The following is a 23,015-nucleotide window of genomic DNA, read 5'->3' on the forward strand; positions in this document are numbered from 1 at the left end:
CTTGTTAGCTGCTAACAAAGAGACGCGGAAGTTATCAACACATCGCTAAGTAGAGATCAAATGTGAGTGTAAAGTGTTGTGATTGTGTGAAAATGTGCGAAAGGACGATAGCAAAGTACGAAGAGGAAGAACTTTGTCCAACAAAAGAGGAGAAGGAGCGACAACATCAACTACTGGACGCTGTTTTCAAGAAACATCAAGTTGTGTTACACAGAACAGGTTTGTTGACTTCTTACTCTCACATCTTTACTAACTTTATATTTCATTATTAACACTTTTCTTGAATATATTGTCAACAGGAATGTCAATTCTCTTGTTAGGATGATGCACTGCTTTGTAGAGATGTCCGATAATGGCATTTTTTTGCCGATATTCCCCTACTCTTAATTACCGATTCCGATATCAACCGATACCGATATATACAGTCGTGGAATTAACACATTATTATGCCTAATTTTGTTGTGATGCCCCGCTGGATGCATTAAACAATGTAACAAGGTCATACTTGCCAACCATGAGACCTCCGATTTCGGGAGGTGAGGGCGTGGTTAAGAGGGGAGGAGTATATTGACAGCTAGAATTCACCAAGTCAAGTATTTCATATATATATATATATATATATATATATATATATATATTGTTGGAGCCTATCTATATTATTTATTTATTAATTGTTTTGACAATGAAATCAAATAATGTCAATGATGATGTTGATGAATTATTGGATGTTTTAGATTTCATTGTGATTGACTGATTGTTTTCAGCTGCTCACGCTCCTACTGGTGAGCCACTTCCTCCTCCTATAATTAAGAAAACAGGACAGCTGGGTGCCCTTTGTCTGTCATTCATGTTGAAGGAGTGAGGAGTGAAACAGTTTGTTTACCGCTAAACTATTTGGAAGCCACGCTAAATAAGTTATTTTGATTATTTTGAAAGTCAACCACGGAGAATATGTTTTGTTTGTGAAAATAAATTATGATCATTTGGAATCTCGACATATCTCCGCAAGTGCTTATTAAGGAATTTAGTGAGTCAAACACCTCCTCCTCAAGACTACTCTGCATTACTTTATTTTTATTTTTTCGAACTTTTTGAACGCAAGAGTAGCCGTAACATAATATATATATATATATATATATATATATATATATATATATACACATCCTGAAAATATGCAAACAAAACTGCTTAGATAATTGATACTTCAAACTTGCATAAATAAATATTAAGGAATATAACATAACTTGGCTTCTGAGAGCTTCAAAATGTAATGAATAAAATGCTAAAGTTGTTGATAAACAAGCAATTATTTTTGATAATTAAATATGGTCATTTTAAATGAATTATTATGATAATTTAAAATTAATTATTTCAAATATGTTTATTTTAGTGTATAATTCTATGGCTGGATGTAATAAGGAGTCAGACAAAATACAAATAAAAATACAATTAATTTGGATGTTTTCAGCAAAATATAGTAAAAATTTATTTTGTTTTTTTTTAATTTAAATTAATAAATATATTTATTTTTAGGTAACATAAACATAATAATACAATTTCTATCTAGTCTGGATGATTTAGTTCTTGTCACCCTGTTGTCCTCCCGTCGTGAAAAAAGGCTGTCCTCACTCAGGTCCGCATGGAGCTGGAGGGGGCGTGGCCTCCAGCTCCAGCTGAAAATCGGGAGATTTTCGGGAGAATATTTGTCCCGGGAGGTTTTCGGGAGACGCGCTGAATTTCGGGAGTCTCCCGGAAAATTCGGGAGGGTTGGCAAGTATGAACAAGGTTTTCCAAAATAAATCAACTCAAGTTATGGAAAAAAATGCCAACATGGCACTGCCATATTTATTATTGAAGTCACAAAGTGCTTTTTTTTTTTAACATGCCTCAAAACAGCAGCTTGGAATTGCAAGTTTGAAGTATCAATTATACAAACACAGTTTTGTTTGCATATTTTCAGGATATATATATATATATATATATATATATATATATATATATATATATATATATATATGTCTTAATAAGGTTATCCAAAAAATAGTGCTCGATACCGTAGTAGAGCGCAATATATGTATGTGTGGGGAAAAAAAATCACAAGACTATTTCATCTCTACAGGCCTGTTTCATGAGGGGGGACCCTCAATCATCAGGAGATTTTAATGGGAGCATTCACATACCATGGTTTATATAGGGCACAGAGTGGGTGGGTACAGGCTGGCCTAGGGGCGTGGTGATTGGCTCATGTGTTACCTAGGAGGTGTTTCCGTCTATGGCGGCATGTTGTTACAATTTCGCTGCGCTTGTTGAGGGATGACAGGTCTGGACGGTAAATAATAAACAGTTTCTCTTTCAAGCATAGGTTGCATCTTTTATTACCACTATTGTAAGGTGTGCTGGATGCAATTTCACCCTCACCTATGAACCCACGCCAGGAAACCAGCCAAAAAAGAACAGGAAACGACATCATCTGGTACAACCCCCCATACAGCAAAAACGTCTCAACTAGCATTGGACACAAATTCCTCAATCTGATCGACAAACACTTTCCCAAAGACAACACCCTAAGAAAAGTATTCAACAAGAACAACATTAAATTGAGCTACAGCTGCATGAACAATATACGACAAATCATCTCAAACCACAACAAAACAATTGCAAATGAGCCGTCGGCCCCCAGACAGAGCGACTCCAAAACCAACAAAGACTGTAACTGTCGAAAGAAACCTGATTGCCCTCTCAACGGGGGGTGCTTACAAACATCAGTTGTCTACCAATCTAAGGTAATACGCAAGGACATTAACACATCCGACACATATGTAGGATTAACCGAGGGAGAATTCAAAACCAGATGGAACAATCACAAGGCTTCTTTCAGGAACAAAAACCTGCGAAATACCACAGAACTCAGCAAACACATTTGGGACCTCAAAGACAATAATGTTGAATATTCAATAACATGGCAAATTCTTGCATCCAGCACACCTTACAATAGTGGTAATAAAAGATGCAACCTATGCTTGAAAGAGAAACTGTTTATTATCTACCGTCCAGACCTGTCATCCCTCAACAAGCGCAGCGAAATTGTAACAACATGCCGCCACAGACGGAAACACCTCCTAGGTAACACATGAGCCAATCACCATGCCCCTAGGCCAGCCTGTACCCACCCACTCTGTGCCCTATATAAACCATGGTATGTGAATGCTCCCATTAAAATCTCCTGATGATTGAGGGTCCCCCCTCATGAAACAGGCCTGTAGAGATGAAATAGTCTTGTGATTTTTTTTCCCACACATACATATATATATATATATATATATATATATATATATATATATATATATGTATGTATGAAATACTTGACTTGGTGAATTCTAGCTGTCAATATACTCCTCCCCTCTTAACCACGCCCCCACCTCCCGAAATCGAAGGTCTCAAGGTTGGCAAGTATGGCCTGGGCCGATATTTGATAAGTCAATTAACTGACGATAAATGAAAATTAAGTCGACAAGTTTTCCAACGTCGATAAATCGCCATGTGCACGCTTTTAGCGGCTAAGCGTGTTTGTATCGTAGTGGAATGAAAAGGGGGGCGACTCTTTGACTCTTTGTGCGGCGAGTCGGGGCCGCTGGCCTGTTAGCATTGCAGAGTGCAACTGATTAGCATGTAGCGGCTAACATGGACAAAGTGATCACAAAACCAAACGCCACAATGTGGGAATATTTCAGTTTAGACTAGAGATGTCCGATAATGGCTTTTTTGCCGATATCCCGATATTGTCCAACTCTTAATTACTGATTCAGATATCAACCGATACCGATATATACAGTCGTGGAATTAACACATTATTATGCCTAATTTTGTTGTGATGCCCCGCTGGATGCATTAAACAATGTAACAAGGTTTTCCAAAATAAATCAACTCAAGTTATGGAAAAAAATGCCAACATGGCACTGCCATATTTACTATTGAAGTCACAAAGTGCATTTTTTTTTTTTTTAACATGCCTCAAAACAGCCGCTTGGAATTTGGGACATGCTCTCCTTGAGAGAGCATGAGGAAGTTGAGGTGGCGGGGGGGGGGGGTGGGTGCAAGGGTTTCTGGGTATTTGTTCTGTTGTGTTACGGTGCGGATGTTCTCCCGAAATGTGCTTGTCATTCTTGTTTGGTGTGGGTTCACAGTGTGGCGCATATTTGTAACAGTGTTAAAGTTGTTCATACGGCCACCCTCAGTGTGACCTGTTTGGCTGTTGACCAAGTATGCGGGTATTCACTTGTGTGTGTGAAAAGTCGTTGATATTATGTGACTGGGCCGCCACGCAAAGGAAGTGCCTTTAAGGTTTATTGGCGCTCTGTACTTCTCCCTATGTCCGTGTACACAGCGGCGTTTTAAAAAGTCATACATTTTACTTTTTGAAACCGATACCGATAATTTCCGCTATTACATTTTAAAGCATTTATCGGCCGATAATTTCGGACTGCATGCTTAGAATAATTATAATTGTAATTATTACATTTGTCTGAATAATTTGATGATGTACTATTTTATACTGCTTCAATACAGTGAAGATTACGTAACTGTTTAATTGCATATTCCGATATTGTCCTACTCTTAATTACGGATTCCGATATCAACCGATACCGATATATAGAGTCGTGGAATTAACACATTATTATGCCTAATTTTGTTGTGATGCCCCGCTGGATGCATTAAAGGTTTTCCAAAATAAATCAACTCAAGTTATGGAAAAAAATGCCAACATGGCACTGCCATATTTATTATTGAAGTCACAAAGTGCATTTTTTTTTTTTAACATACCTCAAAACAGCCGCTTGGAATTTGGGACATGCTCTCCCTGAGAGAGCATGAGGAAGTTGAGGTGGGGGGGGTGCAAGGGTTTCTGGGTATTTGTTCTGTTGTGTTTATGTTGTGTTACGGTGTGGATGTTCTCCCGAAATGTGTTTGGTGTGGGTTCACAGTGTGGCGCATATTTGTAACAGTGTTAAAGTTGTTCATACGGCCACCCTCAGTGTGACCTGTTTTGGCATTCACTTGTGTGTGTGAAAAGCCGTAGATATTATGTGACTGGGCGGTTTATTGGCGCTCCATACTTCTCCCTACGTCCGTGTACACAGCGGCGTTTGAAAAAGTCATACATTTTACTTTTTGATACCGATAATTTCCGATATTACATTTTAAAGCATTTATCGGCCGATAATTTCGGACTGCATGCTTAGAATAATTAAAATTGTAATTATTACATTTGTCTGAATAATTTGATGATGTACTATTTTTATACTGCTTCAATACAGTGAAGATTACGTAACTGTTTAATTGCATATTCCGATATTGTCCTACTCTTAATTACGGATTCCGATATCAACCGATACCGATATATACAGTCGTGGAATTAACACATTATTATGCCTAATTTTGTTGTGATGCCCCACTGGATGCATTAAAGGTTTTCCAAAATAAATCAACCCAAGTTATGGGAAAAAAAATGCCAACATGGCACTACCATATTTATTATTGAAGTCACAAAGTGCATTATTTTTTTTTAACATACCTCAAAACAGCCGCTTGGAATTTGGGACATGCTCTCCCTGAGAGAGCATGAGGAAGTTGAGGTGGGGGGGTGCAAGGGTTTCTGGGTATTTGTTCTGTTGTGTTTATGTTGTGTTACGGTGTGGATGTTCTCCCGAAATGTGTTTGGTGTGGGTTCACAGTGTGGCGCATATTTGTAACAGTGTTAAAGTTGTTCATACGGCCACCCTCAGTGTGACCTGTTTGGCTGTTGACCAAGTATGCATTGCATTCACTTGTGTGTGTGAAAAGCCGTAGATATTATGTGACTGGGCGGTTTATTGGCGCTCCATACTTCTCCCTACGTCCGTGTACACAGCGGCGTTTGAAAAAGTCATACATTTTACTTTTTGATACCGATAATTTCCGATATTACATTTTAAAGCATTTATCGGCCGATAATTTCGGACTGCATGCTTAGAATAATTATAATTGTAATTATTACATTTGTCTGAATAATTTGATGATGTACTATTTTATACTGCTTCAATACAGTGAAGATTACGTAACTGTTTAATTGCATATTCCGATATTGTTCTACTCTTAATTACGGATTCCGATATCAACCGATACCGATATATACAGTCGTGGAATTAACACATTATTATGCCTAATTTTGTTGTGATGCCCCAATGGATGCATTAAAGGTTTTCCAAAATAAATCAACCCAAGTTATGGAAAAAAAATGCCAACATGGCACTGCCATATTTATCATTGAAGTCACAAAGTGCTTTTTTTTTTTTAACATGCCTCAAAACAGCAGCTTGGAATTTGGGACATGCTCTCCCTGAGAGAGCATGAGGAAGTTGAAGTGGGGGGGTGCAAGGGTTTCTGGGTATTTGTTCTGTTGTGTTTATGTTGTGTTACGGTGTGGATGTTCTCCCGAAATGTGTTTGGTGTGGGTTCACAGTGTGGCGCATATTTGTAACAGTGTTAAAGTTGTTCATACGGCCACCCTCAGTGTGACCTGTTTGGCTGTTGACCAAGTATGCCTTGCATTCACTTGTGTGTGTGAAAAGCCGTAGATATTATGTGACTGGGCGGTTTATTGGCGCTCCGTACTTCTCCCTACGTCCGTGTACACAGCGGCGTTTGAAAAAGTCCGCTCTTAATTACGGATTCCGATATCAACCGATACCGATATATACAGTCGTGGAATTAACACATTATTATGCCTAATTTTGTTGTGATGCCCCACTGGATGCATTAAAGGTTTTCCAAAATAAATCAACCCAAGTTATGGAAAAAAAAAATGCCAACATGGCACTGCCATATTTATTATTGAAGTCACAAAGTGCTTTTTTTTTTTTAACATGCCTCAAAACAGCAGCTTGGAATTTGGGACATGCTCTCCCTGAGAGAGCATGAGGAAGTTGAAGTGGGGGGGTGCAAGGGTTTCTGGGTATTTGTTCTGTTGTGTTTATGTTGTGTTACGGTGCGGATGTTCTCCCGAAATGTGCTTGTCATTCTTGTTTGGTGTGGGTTCACAGTGTGGCGCATATTTGTAACAGTGTTAAAGTTGTTCATACGGCCACCCTCAGTGTGACCTGTTTGGCTGTTGACCAAGCATGCCTTGCATTCACTTGTGTGTGTGAAAAGCCGTAGATATTATGTGACTAGGCCGGCACGCAAAGTTTATTGGCGCTCCGTACTTCTCCCTACGTCCGTGTACACAGCGGCGTTTTAAAAAGTCATACATTTTACTTTTTGAAACCGATACCGATAAGTTCCGATATTACATTTTAAAGCATTTATCGGCCGATAATATCGGACTGCATGCTTAGAATAATTATAATTGTAATTATTACATTTGTCTGAATCATTTGATGATGTACTATTTTATACTGCTTTAATACAGTGAAGATTACGTAACTGTTTAATTGCATATATGGTGGAAGGATCTGTGTGGTAATATGGTTTGGACACAATGCATTATGGGTAATGGCAGTCAGGTATGGGGGAATCGAGCCACACTTTTTTTTTTACCTTACTCTTACTTTTTCTAAAAAACTTGCTTTATTTTTCCATTCATTTGTTCCCACGTCGTTATTGTTTTACGTTTTTGAATGATTAAGTTCACAAGTAAACGATACAAAACGAAGAGGAGCGTCTGGAGTTTTGTTTGTTGTTGCCGCAGCGAGCGGAGCAGGAGAAAGTAGAGGAGCGTCAAGCTAAGGCTTCATTAGGAATCCACATGCATTTTAAAAATGCCTCACACACTATTGTCTCGCTTTGACTGTTTTCCCTTGTTGTCATTGATTTTTAGCTACTGTCGGAGGAAGATATTTACATATATCCGAATTTAAGTTGTATTTCTTTTATTTCATAGTCATATTTGAAAACAGCTCGTGTTTTCCATTTCTTCTCTTGCCGCTTTGGCTGCAAGTAAACTGTGTGTGTTAACCTTGAGGCTTTGGAATGTGTTTAGACTAGCATTTATTTTGACTACAGAGAGGGGAGAAAAGAGAGGGTTTTGGGATCGGGAAGGAGAGACCATTTTGGCGGGGCGATAGAATGTTCTATGCTGGACTGGTCTGAAAGTATATCTGCAAAGCTTTGAAAATATACAACAAAATACCTATTATGTCTCTGGTGGTTTTTCAACTCAGCTTTAAGTGTCGTAAAAAGCTTGGGAGCGACTTGTGACTTGAATTCCCTGGGAGGAACAACTGGTCCAAAACGCAACACTACACACCTTTAACAAAACACACGGGAGAACACAACTAATCTCGTTGTGTTAACAGTGTCAGTCAAAAACTATTTATATTCTCTATTAATCTGACTTACTTATCTACTAAACCATGGGTGTCAAACTCTGGCGCGCCGTGTAATTTCACTTGGCCCTTGAGGCGATATCAAATTAACACTAAAGCTGGCCCGCTGATTATATATCGCGGCGGTGCTGCGGTAACACCGCATTCACCACTAATTCTCATACTTGCCAACCCTCCCGGGAGTCTTCCAAACTTCAGCGCCCCTCCCGAAAATGGTCATGTCTGCTTTTCAGCCAGACCAACGAGTGCTGGCCCAGTCACTTAACATGTGCGGCTTCTGCACGCACGCACAATTGAATGCAAGGCATACTTCGTCAACAGCGATACAGGTTACACTGAGGGTAGCCGAATAAAAAAAACTTTAACACTGTTAGAAATATACGCCACACTGTGAATCCACACCAAACAAGAATGACAAACACATTTCGGGAGAACATCCTGTTGCGTTTGGACCAGTTGTTCCTCCCAGGGAATTCAAGTTGCTGGTCACTCCCAAGCTCTTTTATGACACGTAAAGCTGAGTAGAAGAACCACCAGAGACAGAATAGGTATTTTGTAATTTTATTTCCAAAGCCTTTGGAAATAAACTTGAGACCAAATCCCGTACAGAAGCGCTCACTCGCACAGCTAAATTGGTCTAACTTTTCATACGGCAACACTTCTTTTATCTCGTCTCTCTTGCCCCCACCCTCCTTGTCCCTTTCTCCACAGCTGGGCAAAGGGAAAGATAAGAGAAATAATTTATTACTTCTCCCCCTTTCTCCCAGCTCACTCCAGGTCCCTTTTGTTTATTATCTAAAGTCGGTTTTAGACGAAAAGCAGAGAAGATCTCCCCTTTGACATTCTCAAAAGTTGGCACACAGTATTTGCAGACAACAAAAGATAACAAATAAAGAACACTAGCTGTTTTGTACTATGACTATGGTTTGAAAGAAGTAACACACAAATATGGATATATGTAATTATCTGCCTCCGTCAATCCGCACCGTAATACAACATAAACACAACAGAACAAATACCCAGAACCCTTTGCAGCACTAACTCTTCCGGGACGCTACAAGGTGTGTGTGTGTGTGGGGCGGGGGGAGGTTTGGTGGTAGCGGGGGTGTATTTTGTAGCGTCCCGGAAGAGTTAGTGCTGCAAATGATTCTGGGTATTTGTTCTGTTGTGTTTATGTTGTGTTACGGTGCAGATGTTCTCCCGAAATGTGTTTGTCATTCTTGTTTGGTGTGGATCCACAGTGTGGCGTATATTTCTAACAGTGTTAAAGTTTTTTATACTGGCACCCTCAGTGTAACCTGTATTGCTCGTGTGTGCGTACATAAGCCGCACATATCTTGTGACTGGGTCTGAACGATGTTAGAATGGAAGAAAAGCGGACGTGACGACAGCTCGTAGAGTACGTTAAAGGCAGTGCATTTAAGGAACGCCCCCAAGACTGTGGTCCGGGTGGACTACGAGATATAATGACTGATGAACACCTTCGTTGGATAATGAAGGTTGCCTCAGCTCAAAGCCTGAACCCCGACATTAATGAACTAGCATCCAAGAAAAGATGGCAGGTATCTGGCTTGGGCACATCAGATTAGATCAGTGTGTTGCAAACTGAGCAGTTTAAAGTCCTGAATGGTTGTTTTATTCATTGTTATTTTATTTTCAAATTTATTAGCCTGTGGAAAAAGTTAATGTTGATATTTACCTCAGAAGGCTGCAAATAGAAAAGAGGCATTCTATTTTTATTTAAATTGTATTTGATATAGAAAAGAGTCATTCTATTTTTATTTAAATTGTATTTGATATACCATTGATATTTTTTAATTATTATTATTTGGAACTTTGTTTTGCATGTCACTATAAAGTTATATAAGCCTTGCTTGTTCAATATTTAATGCAAAACTTGTTTGGGTCCCTATTAAAAGGTTAATTTGTTCAACCTTGGCCCGCGGCTTTGTTCAGTTTTAAATTTTGGCCCACTCTGTATTTGAGTTTGACACCCCTGTACTAAACAGATGTCCAGCAGCCCCCCCACATTAAAGAGGAAGATGAGGAACCACAGCCCCCTCACATTAAAGATGAAGAGGAGGAACCACAGCCCCCTTACATTAAAGAGGAAGAGGAGGAAGTGTGGAACACTCAGGAGGGAGAGTGTCTTCTAGGGCAGGAGGAGGCTGATCTCACCAAGTTTCCACTGACTGTTGTCTCTGTGAAGACTGAAGAGCATGAAGACAAACCACCTGAGTCCTCACAGCTTCATCACAGTCCAGGTAAGCTGAACTATGGCATAGAACAACATGACACGGTGGTATGAAACAACTAACATAAACTATGGCATAGCACAACATGACACTGTGGCATGAAACAACTAACATGAACTATGGCATAGAACAACATGACACTGTGGCATGAAACAACTAACATGAACTATGGCATAGAACAACATGACACTGTGGCATGAAACAACTAACATGAACTATGGCATAGAACATGACACTGTGGCATGAAACAACATGAACTATGGCATAGGACAACATGACACAACTAACATGAACTATGGCATAGAACAACATGACACTGTGGCATGAAACAACTAACATGAACTATGGCATAGAACATGACACTGTGGCATGAAACAGCATGACACTGTGGCATGAAACAACATGAACTATGGCACAGAACAACATGACACTGTGGCATGAAACAACTAACATGAACTATGGCATAGAACATGACACTGTGGCATGAAACAACATGAACTATGGCATAGAACAACATGACACTATGGCATGAAACAACTAACATGAACTATGGCATAGACCAACATGACACTGTGGCATGAAACAACTAACATGAACTATGGCATAGACCAACATGACACTGTGGCATGAAACAACTAACATGAACTATGGCATAGAACATGACACTGTGGCATGAAACAACTAACATGAACTATGGCATAGAACAACATGACACTGTGGCATGAAACAACTAACATGAACTATGGCATAGAACAACATGACACTGTGGCATGAAACAACTAACATGAACTATGGCATAGAACAACATGACACAACTAACATGAACTATGGCATAGAACAACATGACACTGTGGCATGAAACAACATGAACTATGGCATAGAACAACATGACACAACTAACATGAACTATGGCATAGAACAACATGACACTGTGGCATGAAACAACTAACATGAACTATGGCATAGAGCAACATGACACTGTGGCATGAAACAACTAACATGAACTATGGCATAGAACATGACACTGTGGCATGAAACAACTAACATGAACTATGGCATAGAAAACATGCCACTGTGGTATGAAACAACTAACATGAACTATGGCATAGAACAACATGACACTGGCATGAAACAACTAACATGAACTATGGCATAGAACATGACACTGTGGCATGAAACAACATGAACTATGGCATAGGAAAACATGACACAACTAACATGAACTATGGCATAGAACATGACACTGTGGCATGAAACAACTAACATGAACTATGGCATGGAACAACTATGAAACTGTGGCATGAAACAACTAACATGAACTATGGCATAGAACAACATGACACTGTGGCATGAAACAACTAACATGAACTATGGCATAGAACAACATGAAACTGTGGCCTGAAACAACTAACATGAACTATGGCATAGAACAACATGACACTGTGGGATGAAACAACATGAACTATGATATAGAACAACTATGAAACTGGCATTAAACAACAAACATGAACTATGGCATAGAACAACATGATGTTGTGGCATGAAACAACATGAACTATGGCATAGGACAACATGACACTGTGGCATGAAACAACTAACATGAACTATGGCATAGAACATGACACTGTGGCATGAAACAACATGAACTATGGCATAGAACAACATGACACTGTGGCATGAAACAACTAACATGAACTATGGCATAGAACAACATGACACTGTGGTATGAAACAACTAACATGAACTATGGCATAGAACATGACACTGTGGCATGAAACAACTAACATGAACTATGGCATAGAACATGACACTGTGGCATGAAACAACTAACATGAACTATGGCATAGAACATGACACTGTGGCATGAAACATAAACCATGGCATAGAACAACATGACACAACTAACATGAACTATGTCATAGAACAACATGACACTGTGGCATGAAACAACTAACATGAACTATGGCATAGAGCAACATGACACTGTGGCATGAAACAACTAACATGAACTATGGCATAGAACAACATGACACTGTAGCATGAAACCAATAACTAGCATAACTATGGAATCAGACCTGAAACGAGCAATGACGCCAGGCTGACTGACTAGCAAAGGCGGTTTAAACACAAAATGCCGAGGCAAACATTTCCAGATCAACACCGTATGAAAAAAATAGTGATTTTTTTTTAGTTGTGATTTCCCTCTCTGCATGAAAGTTTAAAAGTAGCATATATTAATGCAGTATGAAGAAGAATGTTTGAATGTAGACACATAGAATCATCATACTGCTGTGATTATATGCATCAAGTGTTCATTCAAGGCTAAGGCAAAATATCGAGATATATATCGTGTATCGTGACACGGCCTAAAAATATCGCGATATTAAAAAAAGGCCATATCGCCCAGCCCTAGTTCAATGATGCCATTTCTGTTTGTCATGTATAATTTTGTCTATTTTGTGTTTATCCTTGAATAAACAGGTCAGTTTCTTGTTACCAACCATTGTGTATTATTCAAACTCCCCTAATTCAGCTGGCTAGTTGTTATCAAGAGTACTAAAACCCTTTTCAACATGATTCTGACAACTAAGTCGGTTAAATAACTTTAAACTTTAATACATGCTCGGATAGGCCAGTATCGGATCACAAGTGCAAAAACCTGGATCGGGACATCCTTAGTTGAGTGTCATGGTTGCTCAATAATTGGCCCCCCAGAAAAGTGATTTTTGTCCACATTTTAGTTGCAACTTTTGTTTTTATTGGTGTTTGAACCACTGTTCAGCATTTTGGTAAAGATTGAATGTTCTTTAAATGTGATATACCGCATTTTTCGGAGTATAAGTCGCTCCGGAGTATAAGTCGCACCGGCCGAAAAAGCATAATAAAGAAGGAAAAAAACATATAAGTCGCACTGGAGTATAAGTCGCATTTTTGGGGGGAAATGTATTTGATAAAAGCCAACACCAAGAATAGACATTTGAAAGGCAATTTAAAATAAATAAAGAATAGTGAACAACAGGCTGAATAAGTGTACGTTATATGAGGCATAAATAACCAACTGGTATGTTAACGTAACATATTATGGTAAGAGTCATTCAAATAACTATAACATATAGAACATGCTATACGTTTACCAAACTATCTGTCACTCCTAATCGCTAAATCCCATGAAATCTTATACGTCTAGTCTCTTACGTGAATGAGATCAATAATATTATTTGACATTTTACGCTAATGTGTTGATCATTTCACACATAAGTCGCTCCTGAGTATAAGTCGCACCCCCGGCCAAACTATGGAAAAAACTGCCACTTACAGTCCGAAAAATACGGTAGTAATAAAGTCGATTGGTTTGAATGATGCTCTGGGAACGTTAAAGGGGAACATTATCACCAGACCTACGTAAGCGTCAATATATACCTTGATGTTGCAGAAAAAGGACCATATATTTTTTTAACAGATTTCCGAACTCTAAATGGGTGAATTTTGGCGAATTAAACGCCTTTCTATTATTCGCTCTCGGAGTTGTGACGTCACATCGGGAAGCAATCCGCCATTTTCTCAAACACCGAGTCAAATCAGCTCTGTTATTTTCGGGTTTTTTCGACTGTTTTCCGTACCTTGGAGACATCATGCCTCGTCGGTGTGTTGTCGGAGGGTGTAACAACACGAACAGGGACGGATTCAAGTTGCACCAGTGGCCCAAAGATGCCAAAGTGGCAAGAAATTGGACGTTTGTTCCGCACACTTTACCGACGAAAGCTATGCTACGACAGAGATGGCAAGAATGTGTGGATATCCTGCGACACTCAAAGCAGATGCATTTCCAACGATAAAGTCAAAGAAATCTGCCGCCAGACCCCCATTGAATCTGCCGGAGTGTGTGAGCAATTCAGGGACAAAGGACCTCGGTAGCACGGCAAGCAAAGGCGGCAGTTTGTTCCCGCAGACGAGCGAGCTAAACCCCCTGGATGTCTTGGCTCACACCGTCCCTTATGCCACCGAAGATGATCAAGAGAAGAATATCGACCCTAGCTTCCCTGGCCTGCTGACATCAACTCCAAAACTGGACAGATCAGCTTTCAAGAAAAGAGCGCGGACGAGGGTATGTCTACAGAATATATTAATTGATGAAAATTGGGCTGTCTGCACTCTCAAAGTGCATGTTGTTGCCAAATGTATTTCATATGCTGTAAACCTAGTTCATAGTTGTTAGTTTCCTTTAATGCCAAACAAACACATACCAATCGTTGGTTAGAAGGCGATCGCCGAATTCGTCCTCGCTTTCTCCCGTGTCGCTGGCTGTCGTGTCGTTTTCGTCGGTTTCGCTTGCATACGGTTCAAACCGATATGGCTCAATAGCTTCAGTTTCTTCTTCAATTTCGTTTTCGCTACCTGCCTCCACACTACAACCATCCGTTTCAATACATGCGTAATCTGTTGAATCGCTTAAGCCGCTGAAATCCGAGTCTGAATCCGAGCTAATGTCGCTATAGCTTGCTGTTCTATGCGCCATGTTTGTTTGTGTTGGCATCACTATGTGACGTCACAGGAAAATGGACGGGTGTATATAACGATGGTTAAAATCAGGCACTTTGAAGCTTTTTTTTAGGGATATTGCGTGATGGGTAAAATTTTGAAAAAAACTTCGAAAAATAAAATAAGCCACTGGGAACTGATTTTTAATGGTTTTAACCCTTCTGAAATTGTGATAATGTTCCCCTTTTAAAGGTGGACTTTTCTAAAGCGTGTGTTTGTCTTCTTGTGTCCTGCAGACGTCTGTCAAGAACATCTTCTCCCTGAGCAGGACTGGAGCTCCAGGGTGGAGCAAAAGAAGCTACCACCCCCCAAAATTAAAGAGGAGGAGGAGCCACAGCCCCCCTACATCAAAGAGGAAGAGGAGGAACAAAGCATCAGTCAGGACGAAGCGCATTTTGAAGGACTGGAGGTTGGTGTGATTGTGAAGGGTGAAGGTTATGAGGTCAAAGGTGAAAGTGAGGAGAAGAGCAGCAGCTCAACACAACACATGACAACAGAAGCTGATGGAGACCACTGTGGAGGATCACAAGCAGACAAGCTCTTAGCTCCACTATCAGATAGTGAGGACACAACGTCACACTCTCCTGACAGAATACGCACCGGAGAGAAAGTTTTTGCCTGTTCATTCTGTGGTAAGGGTTTCAGATACAACCCAAATCTGGTAGTCCACATGAGAACGCACACCGGCGACAAACCGTTTTCCTGTTCAGTCTGCGGTAAGAGTTTTCGACACAGACCGAACCTGATCGTGCACATGAGAACCCACACCGGGGAAAAACCCTTCACCTGTTCGGTCTGCGGTAAAGAGTTCGGACAGAATCAAAACATGAAATTACACATGAGAACGCACACCGGAGAAAAACCTTTTTCCTGTGCCGTCTGCGGCAAATGTTTCAGACAAAACCACAGTTTGCAAATACACTTCCGCAGACACACTGGAGATCGACCTTTCACCTGCTCAATCTGCGGCATGGGTTTTACACAAAACCCACATCTGCAAGTGCACATGAGGACGCACACCGGAGAAAAACCTTATTCCTGTTCAGTCTGTGGTAAAGGTTTCAGACAAAAGCCGAACTTGAAGGTGCACATGAGAACGCACACCGGAGAGAAACCTTTTTCCTGTTTAGTCTGTGGCAAAGGGTTTGGACAAAACCATAGTTTGAAAGTCCACATGAGAACACACACTGGTGGGAAAGTGTAGCGTTGCGTGGAAGTTCCAGTTTGCGAAACGCACGCGTGCTGGTGAGAACAGCGACAGACGTCACTTTTAAATAAATGTCAAAACTTTAAAAATTAAACTTGTTGAAAAGTTATCCAACATGTGTGACATTTTTGTTGTGTGTGTCATGTTGCAAATTCAGAAGTATCTGTGTGGATTTGGACACCATTTAGATCAGTGGTTCTTAAAGGGGAACATTATCACAATTTCAGAAGGGTTAAAACCACGTGATTAAAGTAATCCGTAGGAAGGTAATAGGTTGGTTACCAGCTGTGGCGTGGCGCAGATGGTAGAGCAGACGTGCCTGGTGACGGGCCATACAGACATGTTAAGTACATGTGTTCAACCACTAGTGTGCCGTGGGAGATGATCTAATTTCACCTATTTTGGCTAAAAATATTTTTTGCAAACCAGTAATTGTAGTCTGCAAATGATGTGTTGTAATAGCTACATGTTATTGGATTATAAAGTACACCATGTGTCATTGATTACCAAAACATGTGTTACGCAATACTAATTATTCATTTTTTTATGCTGATTACTTTCGTTGCAACGTTTACATTACCCCAAATGTACTATTCTCTCATTTCTACTATTGTGTCATGAAGAGCGTAAGCAATCTTTGAATGTAGTTAGGTTGAAAATCAGCTCATAAACAGTCTTGAGCGCCATCCAGTGGTTCAACCGTTCTATTTTCTTCACCGAAATGATTAACATCGGGCTCTCTCGATGTTAATCATTTCGGACTAACCAGGAACTGGATTATAATGTGAATCTTCACATTATAATCCAGTTCCTGGTTGTTATTGCTTATTTTCTCCTGTATGTGGGTCACATCTACATTTATACGACGTTAGTGACACCCAGTGGTCAATTTTCAGTACTGCATATCAAATTCGCTGACAAAAAGCGAGCGGATGTCATACTTGCCAACCTTGAGCCCTCCGATTTCGGGAGGTGTGTGTGGGGGGTGGGGGGCGTGGTCGGGGGCTGGGCGGGGGCGTGGTTAAGAGGGGAGGAGTATATTTACAGCTAGAATTCACCAAGTCAAGTATTTCATATATATATATATATATATATATATATATATATATATATATCCTGAAATTATGCAAACAAAACTGTGTTTAGATAATTGACACTTCAAACTTACATAAATAAATCTTAAGGAATATAACATGACTTGGCTTCTGAGAGTTTCAAAATGTAATGAATAAAATGCTAAAGTTGTTGATGAACAAGCAATTATTTTAATAATTAAATATGGTCATTTTAAATGAATTATTATGGTCATTTAAAATTTATTATTTCAAATATGTTTATTTTAATATATAATTCTACATGTTAAGGAGTCAGAAAAAATACAAATAAAAATACAATTAATTTTGATGTTTTTAGCAAAATATAGTAAAAATGTATTTAGTTTTTTTTTTTTTTAAATTAATAAATATATTTATTTTTAGGTAAGATAAACATAATAATACAATGTATCTCTAGTCTGGATGAAGTAGTTCTTGCAGCCTGACCAGACGCCGAGAAGAAGATCTCCATCTGCACCATGCTCACCGGCGGTATGCCGGGCGCCTCGTATGGAATAACATGATTGGGCAGGCATGCTGTTTATATCGTGGGAAAGCGGACGTGAAAAAAGGCTGTCCTCACTCAGGTCCGCATGGAGCTGGAGGGAGCGTGGCCTCTAGCTCCGGCTGAAAATCGGGAGATTTTCGGGAGAATATTTGTCCCGGGAGGTTTTATCTAAACTGTGTTTAGATAATTGATACTTCAAACTTGCATAAATAAATCTTAAGGAATGTAACATGACTTGTAATGAATAAAATGCTAAAGTTGTTGATAAACAAGCAATTATTTTAATAATTAAATATGGTCATTTTAAATGAATTATTATGATCATTTAAAATTAATTATTTCAAATATGTTTATTTTAATGTATAATTCTATGGCTGGATGTAAAAAGGAGTCAGAAAAAATTATAAAAATGTTTTTAGCAAAATATAGTAAAAATGTATTTAGTTTTTGTTTTTTTTAATTAATAAATATATTTATTTTTAGGTAAGATAAACATAATATTACAATTTATCTCTAGTCTGGATGAAGTAGTTCTTGCAGCCTGACCAGACGCCGAGAAGATCTTCTCCATCTGCACCATGCTCACCCGCCTCGTATGGAATAACGTGATTGGGCAGGCACGCTGTTTATATCGTGGGAAAGCGGACGTGAAAAAAGGCTGTCCTCACTCAGGTCCGCATGGAGCTGGAGGAGGGGGCGTGGCCTCCAGCTCCGGCTGAAAATCGGGAGATTTTCGGGAGAATATTTGTCCCGGGAGGTTTTATCTAAACTGTGTTTAGATAATTGATACTTCAAACTTGCATAAATTAATCTTAAGGAATATAACATGACTTGGCTTCCGAGAGCTTCAAAATGTAATGAATAAAATGCTAAAGTTGTTGATAAACAAGCAATTATTTTAATAATTAAATATGGTCATTTTAAATGAATTATTATGATCATTTAAAATTAATTATTTCAAATATGTTTATTTTAATTTATCATTCTACATGTTAAGGAGTCAGAAAAAATACAAATAAAAATACAATTAATTTTGATGTTTTTAGCAAAATATAGTAAAAATGTATTTAGTTTTTTTTTTTTTAATTAATAAATATATTTATTTTTAGGTAAGATAAACATAATATTACAATTTATCTCTAGTCTGGATGAAGTAGTTCTTGCAGCCTGACCAGACGCCGAGAAGATCTTCTCCATCTGCACCATGCTCACCCGCCTCGTATGGAATAACGTGATTGGGCAGGCACGCTGTTTATATCGTGGGAAAGCGGACGTGAAAAAAGGCTGTCCTCACTCAGGTCCGCATGGAGCTGGAGGAGGGGGCGTGGCCTCCAGCTCCGGCTGAAAATCGGGAGATTTTCGGGAGAATATTTGTCTCGGGAGGTTTTATCTAAACTGTGTTTAGATAATTGATACTTCAAACTTGCATAAATAAATCTTAAGGAATATAACATAACTTGGCTTCCGAGAGCTTCAAAATGTAATGAATAAAATGCTAAAGTTGTTGATAAACAAGCAATTATTTTAATAATTAAATATGGTCATTTTAAATGAATTATTATGATCATTTAAAATTAATTATTTCAAATATGTTTATTTTAATGTATAATTCTATGGCTGGATGTAAAAAGGAGTCAGAAAAAATAATAAAAATGTTTTTAGCAAAATATAGTAAAAATGTATTTAGTTTTTTTTTTTTTAAATTAATAAATATATTTATTTTTAGGTAAGATAAACATAATATTACAATTTATCTCCAGTCTGGATGAAGTAGTTCTTGCAGCCTGACCAGACGCCGAGAAGATCTTCTCCATCTGCACCATGCTCACCGGCGGTATGCCGGGCGCCTCGTATGGAATAACATGATTGGGCAGGCACGCTGTTTATATCGTGGGAAAGGCGACGTGAAAAAAGGCTGTCCTCACTCAGGTCCGCATGGAGCTGGAGGAGGGTGCGTGGCCTCCAGCTCCGGCTGAAAATCGGGAGATTTTCAGGAGAATATTTGTCCCGGGAGGTTTTATCTAAACTGTGTTTAGATAATTGATACTTCAAACTTGCATAAATAAATCTTAAGGAATATAACATAACTTGGCTTCCGAGAGCTTCAAAATGTAATGAATAAAATGCTAAAGTTGTTGATAAACAAGCAATTATTATAATAATTAAATATGGTCATTTTAAATGAATTATTATGGTCATTTAAAATTAATTATTTCAAATATGATTATTTTAATATATAATTCTACATGTTAAGGAGTCAGAAAAAATAAAAATAAAAATACAATTAATTTTGATGTTTTTAGCAAAATATAGTAAAAATGTATTTAGTTATTTTTTTTTTTAGATTAATAAATATATTTATTTTTAGGTAAGATTAACATAATAATACAATTTATCTCTAGTCTGGATGAAGTAGTTCTTGCAGCCTGACCAGACGCCGAGAAGAAGATCTCCATCTGCACCATGCTCACCGGCGATATGCCGGGCGCCTCGTATGGAATAACATGATTGGGCAGGCACGCTGTTTATATCGTGGGAAAGCGGACGTGAAAAAAGGCTGTCCTCACTCAGGTCCGCATGGAGCTGGAGGGGGCGTGGCCTCCAGCTCCGGCTGAAAATCGGGAGATTTTCGGGAGAATATTTGTCCCGGGAGGTTTTATCTAAACTGTGTTTAGATAATTGATACTTCAAACTTGCATAGATAAATATTAAGGAATATAACATAACTTGGCTTCTGAGAGTTTCAAAATGTAATGAATAAAATGCTAAAGTTGTTGATAAACAAGCAATTATTTTAATAATTAAATATGGTCATTTTAAATGAATTATTATGATCATTTAAAATTAATTATTTCAAATACGTTTATTTTAATGTATAATTCTATGGCTGGATGTAATAAGGAGTCAGAAAAAATACAAATAAAAATACAATTAATTTTGATGTTTTTAGCAAAATATAGTAAACATTTATTTAGTTTTTTGTTTTTTTTAATTAATAAATATATTTATTTTTAGGTAAGATAAACATAAGAATACAATTTATCTCTAGTCTGGATGAAGTAGTCCTTGCAGCCTGACCAGACGCCGAGAAGATCTTCTCCATCTGCACCATGCTCACGCCTCGTATGGAATAATGTGATTGGGCAGGCACGCTGTTTATATCGTAGGAAAGTGGACGTGAAAAAAGGCTGTCCTCACTCAGGTCCGCATGGAGCTGGAGGGGGCGTGGCCTCCAGCTCCGGCTGAAAATAGGGAGATTTTCGGGAGAATATTTGTCCTGGGAGGTTTTCGGGAGAAGTGCTGAATTTCGGGAGTCTCCCGGAAAATTCGGGAGGGTTGGCAAGTATGGCGGATGTTGACGTTTTTCTGTCAAAAGTTACATTCCTCGAAAACAACATCTGACTATGTCTCCCGGCTGGCCTGGGAACGCCTCAGGATCCCCCGGGGAGGAGCTGGATGAAGTGGCTGGGGAGAGGGAAGTCCACTTCCCTGCTTAATAATAATAATAATAATAGGTTTTATTTGTAAAAAGCACTTTACATTGAGTAAACAACCTCAAAGTGCTACAGTGTATTAAATAAAAAATAAAATAAAAAGATAATAAAAACTAAAAACTAGAACAGCCAAATAGCTAAAACTAGTATGCATATATCTAAAAAAAAAAAAAAAAGGCTTTTTAAAAAAAAAAAAAGAAGAGGTTTAAAGCCTTTTTGAAATGCATCCACAGTCTGTGGTTCCCTCAGGTGGTCAGGGAGAGCGTTCCACAGACTGGGAGTGGCGGAGCAGATAGCCCGGTCTCCCACTGTTCGTAGCTTTGTCCTCAGCTTAGGCTGCTGCCCCCGCGACCCAACCTCGGATAAGCGGAAGAAGATGGATGGATGGATGGATGTGTGAGCGTGTAATATATACTTTTTTTTTACATGTTTAGTCAAATGTTTTCTTTGAATAAACTCCAAGTCCATCCATCCATCCATCTTCTACCGCTTATTCCCTTTGGGGTCGCGGGAGGCACTGGAGCCTATCTCAGCTACAATCGGGCGGAAGGCGGGGTACACCCTGGACAAGTCGCCACCTCATCGCAGGGCCAACACAGATAGACAGACAACATTCACACACTAGGGCCAATTTAGTGCCGCCAATCAACCTATCCCCAGGTGCATGTCTTTGGAGGTGGGAGGAAGCCGGAGTACCCGGAGGGAACCCACGCAGTCACGGGGAGGACATGCAAACTCCACACAGAAAGATCCCGATGCCGGGATTGAACTCACGACTACTCAGGACCTTCGTATTGTGAGGCAGACGCACTAACCCCTCTACCACCGTGCTGCCCAAACTCCAGTTTAACCGCCAATTCCAACCCTTGATGCCCTGCTTGGCACTCAGCATCAAGGATTGGAATTGGGGGTTAAATCACCAAAAATTATTCCCGGGCGTGGCACCGCTGCTGCCCACTGCTCCCCTCTCCTCCCAGGGGGTGTAAACAAGGGTGATGGGTCAAATGCAGAGGACAAATTTCACCACACCTAGTGTGTGTGTGACAATCATTGGTACTTTAACTTAACAATAGAATATAACAATAATATATGCAACAATAGAAGCTACTGTTAAAATATGCCTTCCCTAGGAACTATTGTTTGTTTTGCAACAGGGACAATATTCAGTGATGCACCGGAAATGGAGTAGAGCTTGTGATGTACTGTTGTGAAGTTGAACAATAAATTACGGCCCAGTTTGGTCTAAATAATAAATGATGTAGTCCGTGTGTGATAGAGAACGTAATCGAACAATATATATATATATATATATATATATATATATAAAAATATATATATAATGGTCGACTTATTCTGCGGTTTTGCGTGGGCGGGACAAAAACATTGCATTCTCTCTTGTGATTGGCCGATTTATTTACAAAAAAATGGACTCGGTGACGTGATTGGCCGGTGAGCGTCTTCTTCTGGGGGGAGTTTCAGGTAGTCTGTATGCAGGCAACTTTACGCAGCTGCTGCCTCTCTGTTGGACTCCGGTACTGCACGTCCCTGGCGAGCG

General features: G+C 39.2%; 3 protein-coding genes across 3 annotated transcripts in view; 1 reads left to right on the forward strand and 2 right to left on the reverse strand.

Moving 5' to 3' along the window:
* The window catches only part of LOC133575671 (uncharacterized), a 40,855-nt gene extending 24,468 nt beyond the window's left edge, over positions 1–16,387 (forward strand). The window contains exons 4-5 of the mRNA XM_061928379.2: positions 10,373–10,627; positions 15,394–16,387. Of these exons, the coding sequence (XP_061784363.2) occupies positions 10,373–10,627; positions 15,394–16,361 (1,223 nt within the window). The 3' untranslated portion in view covers positions 16,362–16,387. The remainder of the gene's footprint in view (positions 1–10,372; positions 10,628–15,393) is intronic.
* Positions 1–23,015, reverse strand: part of LOC133575749 (uncharacterized) — a 314,457-nt gene that overhangs the window by 155,177 nt on the left and 136,265 nt on the right. The window lies entirely within an intron of this gene.
* LOC133575685 (uncharacterized) overlaps positions 1–23,015 on the reverse strand; it is a 462,851-nt gene that overhangs the window by 119,646 nt on the left and 320,190 nt on the right. The gene's annotated exons all lie outside the window — the stretch shown is intronic.

This window comes from Nerophis lumbriciformis, linkage group LG33 (genome assembly GCF_033978685.3).
Source record: "Nerophis lumbriciformis linkage group LG33, RoL_Nlum_v2.1, whole genome shotgun sequence".
In the NCBI taxonomy this organism is placed as follows: domain Eukaryota; kingdom Metazoa; phylum Chordata; class Actinopteri; order Syngnathiformes; family Syngnathidae; genus Nerophis; species Nerophis lumbriciformis.